The 16,037-nt window shown below is 38.1% G+C and overlaps 1 protein-coding gene across 2 annotated transcripts in view; it reads right to left on the reverse strand.

Moving 5' to 3' along the window:
• The window catches only part of eys (eyes shut homolog), a 722,499-nt gene that overhangs the window by 17,387 nt on the left and 689,075 nt on the right, over positions 1-16,037 (reverse strand). For both annotated transcript variants that reach the window (XM_061910381.1, XM_061910382.1), the window contains exons 45-46: positions 7,682-7,848; positions 5,456-5,600 (exon numbers count right to left, since the gene is read on the reverse strand). In XM_061910381.1, coding sequence (XP_061766365.1) covers positions 5,456-5,600; positions 7,682-7,848 — 312 coding nt within the window. The remainder of the gene's footprint in view (positions 1-5,455; positions 5,601-7,681; positions 7,849-16,037) is intronic.

Below are 16,037 nucleotides of genomic sequence, written 5' to 3' on the forward strand. Positions count from 1 at the left end.
GGACCGTAGATGGTAAAATCCCTAAATTTCTTGCAATAGCTCGTTGAGAAATGTTGTTCTAAAACTGTTCAACAATTTGTTTACAAATTGGTGACCCTTGCCCCATCCTTGTTTGTGAATTACGTAGCATTTCATGGAAGCTGCTTTTATATCCAATCATGGCACCCACCTGTTCCCAATTAGCCTGCACACCTGTGGGATGTTCCAAATAAGTGTTTGATGAGAATTTCTCAACTTTATCAGTATTTATTGACACCTTTCCCAACTTTTTTGTCACATGTTGCTGGCATCAAATTCCAAAGTTAATGATTATTTGCAAAAAAAAAATGTTTATCAGTTTGAACATCAAATGTGTTGTCTTTGTAGCATATTCAACTGAATATGGGTTGAAAATGATTTGCAAATCATTGTATTCCGTTTATATTTACATCTAACACAATTTCCCAACTCATATGGAAACGGGGTTTGTATTTGGTTACATGTCCCTTGGCAAGTTTCACTGCAATAAGGCGCTTTTGGTAGCCATCCACAAGCTTCTGGTTGAATATTTGACCACTCCTGACACAATTGGTGCAGTTAAACTAAATTTGTTGATTTTCTGACATGAACTTGTTTCTTCAGCATTGTCCACACGTTTCAGTCAGGACTTTGGGAAGGCCATTCTAAAAACCTTAATTCTAGCCTGATTCAGCCATTCCATTACCACTTTTGACGTGTGTTTGGGGTCATTGTCCTGTTGGAACGCCCAACTGTGCCCAAGATCCAACCTCCGTCCTGATGATTTTAGGTTGTCCTGAAAAATTTGGAGGTAATCCTCCTTTTTTATTGTCCCATTTACTCTCTGTAAAACACCATTTTGCTCCGTATTGTGGCCACACAGCTCAATTTTTGTTTCATCTGACCACAGAACTTTCTTCCAGAAGGTCTTATCTTTGTCCATGTGACGTCAGATGAAACAAACATTTTAGAATGTTGTAGAAATTATTGGAAACTCAAGACTTCCATGACATTTTGTTCTTTACAAGTGTAATGTATACTTTTGATCTCGGCTGTAAGTGGCATGTTCATTTCATTCGATTGTTGACCAAATGTTGTGTGCCTCCGATACACTAGATCATGGGTGTCAAACTCTGGCCCGCGGGCCAAATTTGGCCCGCCCTGTAATTTCATTTGGCCCTTGAGGCAATATGAAATTAACATTAGAGTTGGCCCTCTGGTATTATAAAGCGGCGGTGCCGCTGTAACACCGCATTCACCACTAATACTCATACATGCCAACCCTCCCGATTTTCCCGGACTCCCAAATTTCAATGCCCCTCCCAAAAATCTCCCGGGGTAACCATTCTCCCGAATTTCTCCCCATTTCTACCCGGACGACAATATTGGGGGCGTGCATTAATGGCACTGCCTTTAGCGTCCTCTACAACCTGTCGTCTCGTCTGCTTTTCCTACATTGAAATCGCGTGCCAACCCAGTCACATAATATATGCGGCTTTTACACACACACACACACACACACACACAAGTGAATGCCACGCATACTTGTTCAACAGCCATACAGGTCACACTGAGGGTGGCCGTATAAATAACTTTAACAATCTTACAAATATGCACCACACTGTGAACCCACACCAAACAAGAATAACAAACACATTTCGGGAGAACACTCGCACCGTAACACAACATAAACACAACAGAACAAATACCCAAAATCCCTTGCAGCACTAACTCTTCCAGGACGCTACAATATACACCCCCCCAAGCAATAATTAACATTTTACTCATGCACTTTCTCTTGCTACTTCAAGGCTTGAATGTTTGATTCATCCATTATTGTTATTTTATTTGCAAATGTATTATTAGCCTGTGGAAAAAGTTTATTTTGATATTTACTTCAGAGGGCTGCAAATAGAAAAGAGGCATTCAATTTTTATTAAAATGTTATTTGATATGCCATTGATATTTTTTAATGATTATTATTTAAAACTCGATTTGACATGTCACTATAAAGTTATATAAGCCTTGCTTGTTCAATATTCGATGCAAAACTTGTTTGGGTCCCTATTAAAAAGGTTAATCTGTTCAACCTTGGCCCGCGGCTCTGTTCAGTTTAGAATTTTGGCCCACTCTGTATTTGAGTTTGACACCCCTGCACTAGGGGGTGATTGGGATTGTGGGTAGAGGAAAAGGATGCTACATGCTATTAGCTGAAATAGTAATGCTGTGTACATGATTTTATAATTTGGGCTGTCAAATTGAATACATTAACACAGCGATTCCTAACCTTATTGTTGGGCAGTGAGCACCAAAAAGGATTTGTGACTTTGTAAGCTAATCTGTGCCGATAACAATGCATACATGTTGTTTAATTTGGTGAAAAAGTCAATGAGTTCAATGGGAAGTAGGCCTGATTAAGATATGAGTATTATCATGTGTTGCCTTGCTAATAAGTAAGAGTCACTGCACTTTTTTTTTGTATTTGTCTTATTTTATTTACAATGAGTGTATCGGATAATTTTTTATTTTCTTTTTAACTGAGTCTAAGGTCGTTGGCCAGCCTTCTGGACAGTTTTCATGCAACCTTTGGGCAGGTTTAATGCCAATAATTCACACTCCAGTCTTACTTGGGCTTTTTTCACCCATTTATTTGACATTTAAAAGCCTACTGAAACCCACTACTACCGACCACACAGTCTGATAGTTTATATATCAATGATGAAATATTAACATTGCAACACATGCCAATACGGCCTTTTTAGTTTACTAAATTGCAATTTTAAATTTCCCGCGGAGTTTCTTGTTGAAAATGTCGTGGAATGATGACGCATACGCGTGTAAGGAAATATTAGCGCTCCACAACATACACAGCTAAAAGTCGTCTCTGTTCATGGCGTAATTACACAGTATTTTGGACATCTGTGTTGCTGAATCCTTTGCAAATTGTTCATTTAAAAATGGAGACTATAAAGAAGAATGCTGTTGGTGGAAAGCGGTGGATTGCAGCTGCCTTTAGCACCGAGATACAGCCGGGGTTTCTTTGTTTGTTGTGAAGCAGCGAACATTTTTTCTCTACGTCAACCAGCATGTTTTTGGATGGGGAAATTGTGATATACAGTATATCTTACCGGAGACATCAGTGGATTATTCGTCGTCACGCAACAGCTGTGAGCTTGGCTCCTCGGCTTCTCTCTGAGACAGTGTGTGTTCACCACAGCCATCCGACCTCGAGGTATGTCTTTACAATCTTTACTTTACAATCTTTAAAATCTCACTAAAACAAGATTAAAACAATAAGCAGGGCTTTTCTATTAGCGGCCAAAAGTTGCGAACTTTATCGTCGATCTCCTCTACTAAATCCTTTCAGCAAAAATATGGCAATATCGCGAAATGTATGACACATAGAATGGACCTGCTATCTCCGTTTAAATAAGAAAATCTCATTTCAGTAGGCCTTTAAATTGATAGCTCAAATTAAGAGTGTTTTTAGATACAATATGTTACATTTTAGTTTGCAAGCAAACATGTGTGTTCCAAGCATTTATTGGCGTAGCAAATGTCGCGGTGAATCTCATAAGGTCCACCAGAAACATCTGGGCTTTCTCGCAAGATTGATCTTACAGCTTAAGTTCGACATAACTTTGTTTTTGGGAAGGAAGAAAGTAAGTGTGAAGGACAGTAGTGCGAAGAAGAAGTGGATGATATTAATTTAACTAAAGAAATAAATAATCCAAAACATTACAGTGTGTCAGAGCAAAGCAATTCATCTGAAACAGAATGATTGTAACGCCAGCCAGGAAAGTTAATATAATGTCGAAATGGTGGACATTTATCCATGAAAATATGCAAAAGCTGCTGATGGTGTGTCTGATGGGAGAAGTAGACGCTATGAAATACCATAGAAGTTGACTTTCCAACGTAGTAAAAACTGTACATTATTATTATATTACTTCATAAAATTAGTGTAGTTGTTAGTAGTAGACTCTATTGCAGTGGTTCTCAACCTTTTTTCACTGCTGTACCCCCTGTGAATTGCTTTTATAAATTCAAGTACTGTACCCCCTAATCACAGCAGAGAATTTTTGGTTGAAAAAAAGAGATAAAGAAGTAAAATACAGCACTATGTCATTACTTTCTGATTTATTTAATTGTACAACAGTGCAAAATATTGCTCATTTGTGGTGGTCTTTCTTGAACTATTTGGAAAAAAAGATATCAAAATAACTAAAAACTTGTTGAAAAATAAACAAGTGATTCCATTATAAATAAAGATTTCTACACATAGAAGTAATCATCAACCTAAAGTGCCCTCTTTGGGGATTGTAATAGAGATCCATCTGGATTCATGAACTTAATTCTACGCATTTCTTCACAAAAAAAAAAAAAAATCTATAACATCAATATTTATGGAACATGTCCACAAAAAAATCTAGCTGCAAACACTGAATATTGTGTCGTTGCATTTCTTTTCACAGTTTATGAACTTACATTCAGATTTTGTTGAAGTATTATTCAATAAATATATTTATAAAGGATTTTTGAATTGTTGCAATTTTTAGAATATTTAAAAAAATCTCACGTACCCCTTGGCATACCTTCAAGTACCCCCATTTGAGAACCACTGCTCTATTGCATTGTTTTATGCAGTACTTATTTTTCTTTAGTTTTACAGACATGATACATGTCAAAATTGTGCGATTTTAATTTCAACTGGAGGCGTTGATGTTTTGAAGTGAAAGCTTTGTCATGGAACCAATTAAGATCATACAGTATAATAATGTGTTCTACTCAGCATATTTCCTTTCATTTATATCCATTAATCGAGACTTTTGCAAAAACTAACTTTTTAGCTTTATGCTAATCCGTAAAGAAAAATATATAATTATTTGATTTTGTGAAACTGTACAAAAGCTCAATGGTGGGTAAAGTAGGCCTAATACGTTTATTGAAATGTGCTGCTAAATATCATACTTTTAAAAGGCAACTTTAAAACTAGTTTTTTTTAAATTTTATTTTAATCTTCTATTCTTTTCTCCCATACCCCCCCCTGTTTACCTGTATGTCATCTTTTTTGTAAGGGGCGCTGGAAGCCGGCAGACCCGTCAGCGATCCTGTTCTGTCTCCCTGTAATGTTTGTCTGATCTTGAATGGGATTGTGCTGAAAATTGTAATTTTCCTGAAGGAACTCTCCTGACGGAATAAATAAAGTACTCTCTAATCTAATCTAATCTAATCTAGTTGTTCAAAAATGCATTACATTTTTAAAAGTAAATTTGCCCACCACTGATCACAGCATACATTAACGACACTTGTTTTGGTCGACTGCACAGCTGTAGATTGCTTTATAGGAGCTGATCCAATCAACCTCCAAACTGTTCTGGCCTCCCTTTTCATTAGGCTTTACAAAAAGAGCCTGGGCAGGATGCCAAAGCGTCAGTGCTGAAAGTAGACGTCTTACCCTGAAAGCTTTGACGGAACCTGGAGCCGAATGGCAGCAGTTCAGCGCTGTACTCATTGTATCCGCCCACAAAGAGTTGCTTGACAACATGGAGGCTTCGCAGAGGTCCTGGAGACGAGCCTGTTCTGATTCTTTGTCCATCAACCTACAACAGACACATCATCACTCAAGCGAGTAAACCACTTCACATCTCACTTGTGTTGAAATACGATACCTGCAAATAGCTCAAAAAGGTTCATTATGTCTTCGCATTCGTATACTTTTAAAGGCCTACTGAAATGAGATTTTCTTTTTCAAACGGGGATAGCAGGTCCATTCTATGTGTCATACTTGATCATTTTGTGATATTGCCATATTTTTGCTGAAAGGATTTAGTAGAGGACGTTGACGATAAAGTTCGCAACTTTTGGTCGCTAATAAAAAAGCCTTGCCTTTACCGCAAGTAGCAGACGATGTGCGCGTGATGTCACGAGTTGTAGGGCTCCTCACATCCTCAGATTGTTTATAATCATAGCCTCCAGCAGCAAGAGCGATTCGGACCGAGAAAGCGACGATTTCCCCATTAATTTTAGGGAGGATGAAATATCCTTGGATGAGGAAAGTTAGAGAGAAGCACAGAAAAAAAGAAAAAGACAGGCAGTGGGAGCGATTCAGATGTTATTAGACATATTTACTAGGATAATTCTGGAAAATCCCTTATCAGCTTATTGTGTTAATAGTGTTTTAGTGAGATTATAAAGTCAAACCCGAAAGTCTCTAAGAGAAGCCAATGGAGGAGCCAAGATCACAGCTGCCTTTTTGACAGCTGCAGGAGGAGGTCGCATAATCCGCTCAAGTCTCCGGTAAGAGCCGACTTAATGTCACAAAATGTTCCCATCCAAAAACTTGCTGGTTGACATGCGGTAGAGAAACATGTTTGCTAAAGCTTCACAACTAACAAAGAAACACCCGCTGTGTATCGGTTGCTAAAGACAGCTGCAATCCACCGCTTTCCACCAACAGCATTCTTCTTAATAGTCTCCATTATTAATTGAACAAATTGCAAAAGATTCAGCAACACAGATGTCCAAATTACTGTGTAATTATGCGATGAAAAGAGACGACTTTTAGCCGTAAGTGGTGCTGGGCTAAAATGTCCCCTCCAACGTCACAAACACGCATCATCATACGCGTCAACATTCCGCGACGTTTTCAACAAGAAACTCCGCAGGAAATTTAAAATTATAATTTAGTAAACTAAAAAGGCCGTATTGGCATGTGTTGCAATGTTAATATTTCATCATTGATATATAAACTATCAGACTGCGTGGTCGGTAGTAGTGGGTTTCAGTAGGCCTTTAACTTTTCTTCTAGTCACACATTTTTTTTTTGGTACAGTGGAAAACATTGTACGAGAATTGAAAAGTAAAAGACCGCAATAAAGTATGAAGAGCCACAGAACAAAAAAAATAAACCCCTACATTCCATGTTTGTCATGCGGTTCCTGTATATATTTCAGGACATTTAGTTCATTCTACAATTTTTGGACCAAATTAAAGAGATTAGAGTGTCAGAAATCGAAGAAAAAAATATGAAATAAAACATGTTTTTTGAAAATGTAAAATTTTGAGTATGCAAACTATTCTCAACAGTGTAATAACTTTCAACATCTTTCTCAAAAAATTATCCTACAGCAGGAAAAGGACTCCTATGACCCCATAACTGGAAGAGGGTGTGTTAATCATGTCACAATGCGGTGCTGAAAATGATGGAAAGCGTCACTCTACATCAGTGTTTTTCAACCTTTTTTGAGCAGAGGCACATTTTTTTTGCGTTGAAAAAATGCAGAAGCACACCACCAGCAGAAATCATTAAACGTAACTAAGTTGACAGTAAAAAGTCGTCACAATTGTTGGATATGCCTTTAAACCATAACCAACCATGCATTAATATAGCTCTTGTCTATTTTTAGAATATTTAAAAAAAATCTCACGTACCCCTTGGCACACCTTCAAGTACCCCCAGGGGTAAGCATACCCCCATTTGAGAACCACTGCTCTATGGGGCACCCGCGGACTGGCCCCAAACACATTTTCTAAGCTTGGGTGTGTGAGTGACAGGAAAAAAAGCTTAACCTCTATTTTGTATGTAAAATTCTCTCAAACCCAAATATAAAACTCTTTTTTTAAGACTTTTATAAAATACTTTTATATTTGTGTCAATGGGGAATAATGACTCGACAATCACCTTCAGCCATCCTGTTTTGTTGGACCTTCCGAATGTGACCGTGTGGACATCCAGTTGCAGGTTCAGTCGGTCCGACACTATGGTTGCTATGCCTGATCCAAGGTTGAATTTATGCAGAACTCTCCCTTTCCGTAACCCCAGAACCAGGAAGTCGTCACCATCCGTGCCTGGAAATATACAAGGGGAATTATCCTAATTCAGTACTGCCATCAATACAGTCCAGAATATCAGTATAAATACAGCGGTACCTTTCTGAGCTGTATGCTTTTGTATGATTCAGTTTTAGGCCCAAGATTTTTTTTACCAAAAATAAGTATTTTATTTTACGATTAAAGGGGAACATTATCACAATTTCAAAAGGGTTAAAAACAATAAAAATCAGTTCCCAGTGGCTTGTTGTATTTTTTGAATTTTTTTTCAAAATTTTACCGGTCCCGGAATATCCCTAAATAAAGCTTTAAAGTGCCTTATTTTCGCTATCTTCGAAACCACTATCCATCTCCCTGTGACGTCATACAGTGCTGCCAATACATACAACATGGCGGTTACCACAGCAAGATATAGCGACATTAGCTCGGATTCAGACCCGGATTTCAGCGGTATAAACGATTCAACAGATTACGCATGTATTGAAACAGACGGTCAGAGTATGGAGGCAAATAGCGAAAACGAAATTGAAGAAGAAATTGAAGCTATTGAGCGAATAGCTATTGACGCTATTCGGCCAAAGCGTGGGTGTACCTAATGAAGTGGCCCATAGCATGGCTGCCTTATTAGCATCGCCGGTAAAATGTGCGGACCAAACGATCAGGACTTTCGCATCTTGTGACACTGGAGCAACTTAAATCCGTCGATTGGTAAGTGTTTGTTTCGCATTAAATGTGGGTATCTAGTTTCAAATGTACATACAGCTAGTGTAAATAGCATGATAGTATCGATTAGCATTGCATGTTAGCATCGATTAGCTGGCAGTCATGCCGTGACCAAATATGTCTGATTAGCACATAAGTCAACAACATCAACAAAACTCACCTTTGTGATTTCGTTGACTTAATCGTTGCAAATGCATCTGCAGGTTATCCATACATCTCTGTGCCATGTCTGTCTTAGCATCGCCGGTAAAATGGGCAGACACTCAATGGGGGTCTGGCGGCAGATTTCTTGCCAGTGGTGCAACTTGAATCCCTCCCTGTTAGTGTTGTTACACCCTCCAACAACACACCGACGAGGCATGATGTCTCCAAGGTTCCAAAAAATAGTCAAAAAAACGGAAAATAACAGAGCTGAGACCCGGTGTTTGTAATGTGAAAATGAATATGGCGGGTGTGTTACCTCGGTGACGTCACGTTCTGACGTCATCGCTAAAAGACCCATAAACAGAAAGGCGTTTAATTTTCCACTTGACACTCCTGTGGGGAAACTTTGCTTTGATCAAAAAAATTACAGAAAAATCCGCAGCTTATTCCAAAATGATTGTGTGTCTGTCTCCTATGTAATTTCCTTATGGAATAATGTTGTAAATGACATCTGTTGGATCAAAACGTGGTCCCTTCCTAACAGGTATTTACTTACCAACAAAGTCAAAGAGATATCATTTAAAATCATCCATCGCTATTACCCTGTAAAGACTGTGATGGTTAGATACAAGAAGGACATTGATGTTACCTGCACCTTTTGTAACATGCACCCAGAGACTGTCAACCACTTGTTTTGGACTTGTGAAAACACTCGATCACTATGGCAGGGCATCTGTCGCTTCATCCTGGACAATATTTATGACAAATTTGTGCTTTACTGTAAAGATGTGATTTTTGGTTTTACACTGTATGAACAAAAATTTGAAAAGGAATTCTACCTTTGCAACCTCATTATTTTATTGGCTAAGTTTTATATTCATAAATGTAAGTTTCTTAATACCCGTCCTATCTTTTGTGCCTTTAAAAAAGATCTGGAACTTTACATTAAAACGCTCTCTACCTCTAACAACAAAAAAGCTGTGAAAACGATGATGCTGTTTTCCAAATTTAAGTTGTTTGATGAATCTGAATAAGCCTACGGCTTTGCATTTTGTTTATTATATATATATATATATATATATATATATATATATATTTGTATTCTATTTTTATTATTTTGAACTTACAACCCCCTGGCGCTCTTTTGTACTGTTTTCATAATGTTTTATAATGTTTTATATTGTTGTTTGACTTACTGTTTGTAATTGTTGAAATTTATAAATAAACCTTAAAAAAAAAAAAAAAAAAAGGCGTTTAATTTGCCAAAATTCACCCATTTAGAGTTCGGAAATCGGTTAAAAAAATACATGGTCTTTTTTCTGCAACATCAAGGTTTATATTGACGCTTGCATAGGTTGGGTGATAATGTTCCCCTTTAAAAACATGTTTGTGACTTGTCTCTGTTCTTATTTTTGGAGCATTGTTGCAAAATAACTCACCAAATATAGATGCACCGTTCAGCAAAGTAAAATCAAAGTCAACCGGAGCCTGAGAGTTCATATTTCCAGAGTGTCACTGAATGCACCACTGCTCTAGTTGCCAAACATCCAATCCAATCCACTTTATTTATATAGCACATTTAAACAACAATAACGTTTCCAAAGTGCTGCACAGCCATGTTAAAAACAATATTAAAAAAAACAATATTATGCTCCACCAATGACTGAATAAAAACAAATAACAAATAAATATAAAACCAATATAAAGAAAACAAAAATACTATAAAAACAAATATGATTAAAAACTATTTTAAAGGGTAAAATCAATTAAAACAGTAAAATAGAAATCAATGTGTATAAAAAAACTCAGAGGACAACAGAGGACAGAGGACCACACAACTCACGTAGAGTTAAAAGCCAAAGAATAAAAGTGGGTCTTAAGACGAGACTTAAAACACTCCACTGTGGAAGCAGTTTGAACATGGAGGGGCAGAGTGTTCCAGAGCTTAGGGCCGACCACAGAGAAGGCCCTGTCTCCCCTGGTCTTAAGTCTGGTCTTGGGCACCACGAGCTGGAAATGGCTCTCGGACCTCAGAGCGCGCGCAGGAATGTAAATGAGATATATTGAGGTGCCAGTCCATGTAAAGATTTAAAAACAAACAGCAAAAATCCATCCATTTTTGACCATTTGTCCCTTTTGGGGTCGCGGGTGGCAACTTGAGCCTATCCCAGATGCACTCGGGCAGAGGGCAGGGTACACCTTGGACAAATCGCCACCTAATTGACAACCGATCACACTTACATTTACACACTGGGGTGTGTATTGGGGTCGATTGCTTTGGGTCAGCGAGTGTGGTGACCCTGTGTCAAGTGTGGCGGATCGGGTCAGGGTTTGTTCTCCCGGAATGCAGAACGGACGGCTACAGCGTGAGGTAGGAGATGATTTATTTAAAGGGGAACCTTATCACAATTTCAGAAGGGTTAAAACCAATAAAAATCAGTTCCCAGTGGCTTATTTTATTTTTCGAAGTTTTTTTCAAAATTTTACCCGTCCCGGAATATCCCTAAAAAAAGCTTTAAAGTGCCTGATTTTCGCTATTTGTGAAGCCACTGTCCATTTTCCTGTGTATTGGCTTCGTAACGAAAACTGAGGTCCGACTGTGTGTTGTAAGTCGCATGAACTTTCAGTGAACTACACAGAGAAACTGTGTGGGAGCAAAACTCATCTGTATACTCTAGCCTTTAAATAGACCTCCTTTTTAGACCAGTTGATCTGCCGCTTCTTTTCTTTCTCCTATGTCCCCCCCTCCCTTGTGGAGGGGGTCCGGTCCGATGACCATGGATGAAGTACTGGCTGTCCAGAGTCGAGACCCAGGATGGACCGCTCGTCGGGACCCAGGATGGACCGCTCGCCTGTATCGATTGGGGACATCTCTACGCTGCTGATCCGCCTCCGCTTGAGATGGTCTCCTGTGGACGGGACTCTCGCTGCTGTCTTGGATCCGCTTTGAACTGAACTCTCGCAGCTGTGTTGGAGCCACTATGGATTGAACTTTCACAGTATCATGTTAGACCTGCTCGACATCCATTGCTTTCGTTCCCCCAGAGGGGGGGGGTTGCCCACATCTGAGGTCCTCTCCAAGGTTTCTCATAGTCAGCATTGTCACTGGCGTCACACTGGATGTGAATTCTCCCTGCCCACTCGGTGTGAGTTTTCCTTGCCCTTTTGTGGGTTCTTCCGAGGATGTTGTAGTCGTAATGATTTGTGCGGTCCTTTGAGACATTTGTGATTTGGGGCTATATAAATAAACATTGATTGATTGATTGATTGAAGAACACTGAATTAGACACATTTACAGTCAATTATAGATGTGCTTTTTTTTTTTTTTTTTACATGACTGCGTAGGTTTAGTGTAACTCGGGCCCTGGCAACAATGAAACAGTGCTGAGCAATCAAAGATGACACTTCATTAAGACAATTATTCTTCCACTTGTTCATATTTCATCTTTTTTTTCCCCTATTTTGCTTTGAATTTGTACTATTTCCACTCCCTCTCCTGACAGGTGTTTTATTTATTCATACGTCTCTTGTTTTGTTTTCCTCCCCCGCCCTCGCTTGATGAATTTGAGTCCCCGGAGAAAACTATGAGGGTTTGAGTTTATTTTAGCATTTTTCCTGTTTGATGAACTATTACCAGGCGAGGGTTGACCCTGCTAATTTAACACCGTTATAATAATGGAAATTTCAAATGTCCAAAAACATCTCCACCAGTGGTTCTCAAACCTTGTATCACCAAGTGTGTGGCCGTGCCAGCGACATGAAGGTTCCTGGTTCAATCCCACCTTCTACCAACCTCGTCACATCTGTTGTGTCCTTGAGCAAGACATTTCACCCTTGCTCCTGATGGTTCGTGGTTAGTGCCTTGCATGGCAGCTCCCGCCATCTGTGTGTGAATGTGTGTGTGAATGGGTGAGTGTGGAAATAGTGTCAAAGCGCTTTGAGTACCTTGAAGGTAGAAAATCGCTATACAAGTATAACCCATTCACCATTTACCAAGTACCACCTTAAAAAACACTTGACTCTCCAACTACCACCATAATGAGCAACATCACAATACAGCAGCGTAGTAGGCCTTCATATTCATTAAAAACAAGGCAGAAGTTTTATTTAAAAAGTGAATGTCACCAGGTAGCCCGGAAGGACCAGATGAGTAGCCCGCTGGCCTGTTTTAAAAATAGCTCTAATAGCAGCACTTACCAGTGAGCTGCCTCTATTTTTTAAATTTCATTTATTTACTAGCAAGTTGGTCTCGCTTCGCTCGACATTTTTAATTCTAAGAGAGACAAAACTCAAATAGAATTTGAAAACCCAAGAAAATATTTTAAAAACTTGGTCTTCACTTGTTTAAATAAATCAATTTATTTTTTTACTTTGCTTCTTATAACTTCTAGAAATACAATTTTAGAGAAAAAATACAACCTTAAAAATTATTTTAGGATTTTTAAACACATATACCTTTTTACCTTTTAAATTCCTTCCTCTTCTTTCCTGACAATTTAAATCAATGTTGAAGTAATTTTTATTTTTTTATTGTAAAGAATAATAAATACATTTTAATTTGATTCTTTATTTTAGCTTTTGTTTTTTTACAGAAGAATAATTGTGAAATATTTATTCAAACTTATGATTAAAATTCCGAAAAATTATTCTGGCAAATCTAGAAAATCTGTAGAATCAAATTGAAATCTTATTTCAAAGTCTTTTGAATTTCTTTAAAAAAAAATTGGGGGGGGGCGGGAATCTAGAATAAATAATGATTTGTCTTTGTTAGAAATATAGGTTGGTCCAATTTGTTATATATTCTAACAAAATGCAGATTGGATTTTAACCTATTTGAAACATGTCATCAAAATTCTAAAATTAATCTTAATCAGGAAAAATTACTAATGATGTTCCATAAAATATTTTTTAATATTTTCAAAAATATTCCAATTAGCTAGTTTTTATTGCATTTTGAATTTTAAAGAGTCGAAATTGAAGATAAACTATGTTTAAAAATTGAATTTTCATTTTCTTTATATTTTCTCCACTTTTAAACCGTTCAATTAAGTGTTTTTTTAAAAATCATTTATTCTCTACAAAAAACCTTCTGTAAAAGGATAAAAAAAATATACGACGTAATGACAGACAGAAATATTTATTAAAGGTAAATTGAGCAAACTGGCTATTTCTGGCAATTTATTTAAGTGTGTATCAAACTGGTAGCCCTTTGCATTAATCAGTACCCAAGAAGTAGCTCTTGGTTTCAAAAAGGTTGGTGACCCCTGCACTACAACATTAATATTAAATTAAGTGATTTTTTTGGCATACCACCAGATAAAACCACAGTTTAAGAATCACTGATCTTGACCTTGAAAGACGATTTGCTGACTGTTCAGCAGTGAAGCAAAATCAGATAAGAGAACTACCGACTTGACCATCATCTCAGCTGAACAGAGTGGCTATTAGGGCTATGGATGAGGTATCTAATTACGATCATGTATTTGATGGCCTGTATATCTACCACTCCTGCTGCTGTAAACCAATTATAATCAAGTTGAGTTGAGCTGAGTTGAGTTAAGGCTTCCTAAACTTAATTTCTAGTTAATAACCGTGTAAATTATGTCGTTGAAAACAATTGTTTTTCATGTCTTTGTAAATGCTTGATGTAAGGATACAAATACCATATTTTTCAGACTATAAGGCGCACTAAAAATCCTTTCATTTTCTCCAAAATCGACAGTGCGCCTAATGTACGGAATACAGTAACTCTGGTTGTGCTTACTGACCTCCAAGCAATTTTATTTGATACATGGTGTAATGATAAGTGTCATCAGTAGATGGCCGTCACACATGCGATACATGTAGACTGGAATATGATGCCAGTAAACAACACCAAAACTTTAAATGTTCCATTGAAAATAAAGAACATTTCACACGGCACTCAAAAATCTGTCAAAATGTTTTACTATGACTTTGAAGCCGCACAGATTCATGGATTGTTGGCCCATTACGGCTGCCGTAGTCAGAGATACAAATATAATGGTGTGTGTATAAGGACTGCAAAATGGCACCCATTAGCAGAAATATAACCGGCGTTTTGTTTCACAATATTATGCAAAACCAACTTTTTCTTACTTTTTCGTACCTGCTGATGTGTATTAGAGATCTGCATGAGTCCTGAAAATTTGCGCATATCCGCCACTGTAGTCTGTGCCGATAACATAGTCGATTAGCTTCTTCTTTTTCACTATCTTCTTGTAAAGGGGCATTCATCCTCTGCATTTGCCATTTCTGATATAAAGTAACGGGACGGCGTGGCGCAGTGGGATAGTGGCCGTGCACAACCGGAGGGTCCCTGGTTCAAATCCCACCTGGAACCAACCTCGTCACGTCCGTTGTGTCCTGAGCAAGACACTTCACCCTTGCTCCTGATGGTTGCTGGTTGGCGCCTTGCATGGCAGCTCCCTCCATCAGTGTGTGAATGGGTAAATGTGGAAGTAGTGTCAAAGCGCTTTGAGTACCTTGAAGGTAGAAAAGCGCTATACAAGTACAACCCATTTATCATTTATTTATTTAATGTAACTTATATCTCGCTACGGAAGCGCTTATAACTACCAGTGTAGTGGGTTTACATAATTCACCCACGGAACTTTTGTTGTTAGAGAGTTCCGGTCGGACGTTTTTTCACAGGACACATTTGTTGCACTGGTGAGCCATGGATAAGGAGATGCTGCTCCGTTGTTGATTTAAGTAAAGTCTGAATGTCATTAAAACAGTTAGTTTCATCTTTTGACACTCCTTCAATTCCCGTCCTTGCACGCTACACCGCTACAGCAAAGATGACGGGGAGAAGACGCTGTCGAAGGTGAGCCACGTAAATAATACCGCACACAGAACAACGCATCCGGAAGAGAATGTCAGAAAGCGATTTGAAGATGATCTGCAAAATATAATCTACGCAACATTTTGACCAAGGAACCACCATTACATGTTATGTAGACCACATGGAATTGTTTTAACTTAGAAAAAAAAATATCATAATATGACCTAAAGATATCCGCTCATTGGCAGTGTGCCTTATAATTCGGTGTGCCCTGTGGTCCAGAAAATACGGTATATATCGTTAAATAGAGATAGGATTACAAATCCTAATCCCTTTCGATATCGAATTGCGTAAATGTAAACGTATAATGTTCCACTATAATGGAAGAAACAACTCCGGTCATCCTCGTGAAACTCGTTAACAGAAAAATGTAAAATGGCACTGCTGAAACAAAGAAAGAATCTGAAAGGTACAAATGCGTAACTGAAGGAGCAATCGCCGAAAAAGCAGCGACTTGAGAAAGCAAGGAACAGTT

Source organism: Nerophis ophidion, linkage group LG09 (assembly GCF_033978795.1).
Source record: "Nerophis ophidion isolate RoL-2023_Sa linkage group LG09, RoL_Noph_v1.0, whole genome shotgun sequence".
Lineage (NCBI taxonomy): Eukaryota > Metazoa > Chordata > Actinopteri > Syngnathiformes > Syngnathidae > Nerophis > Nerophis ophidion.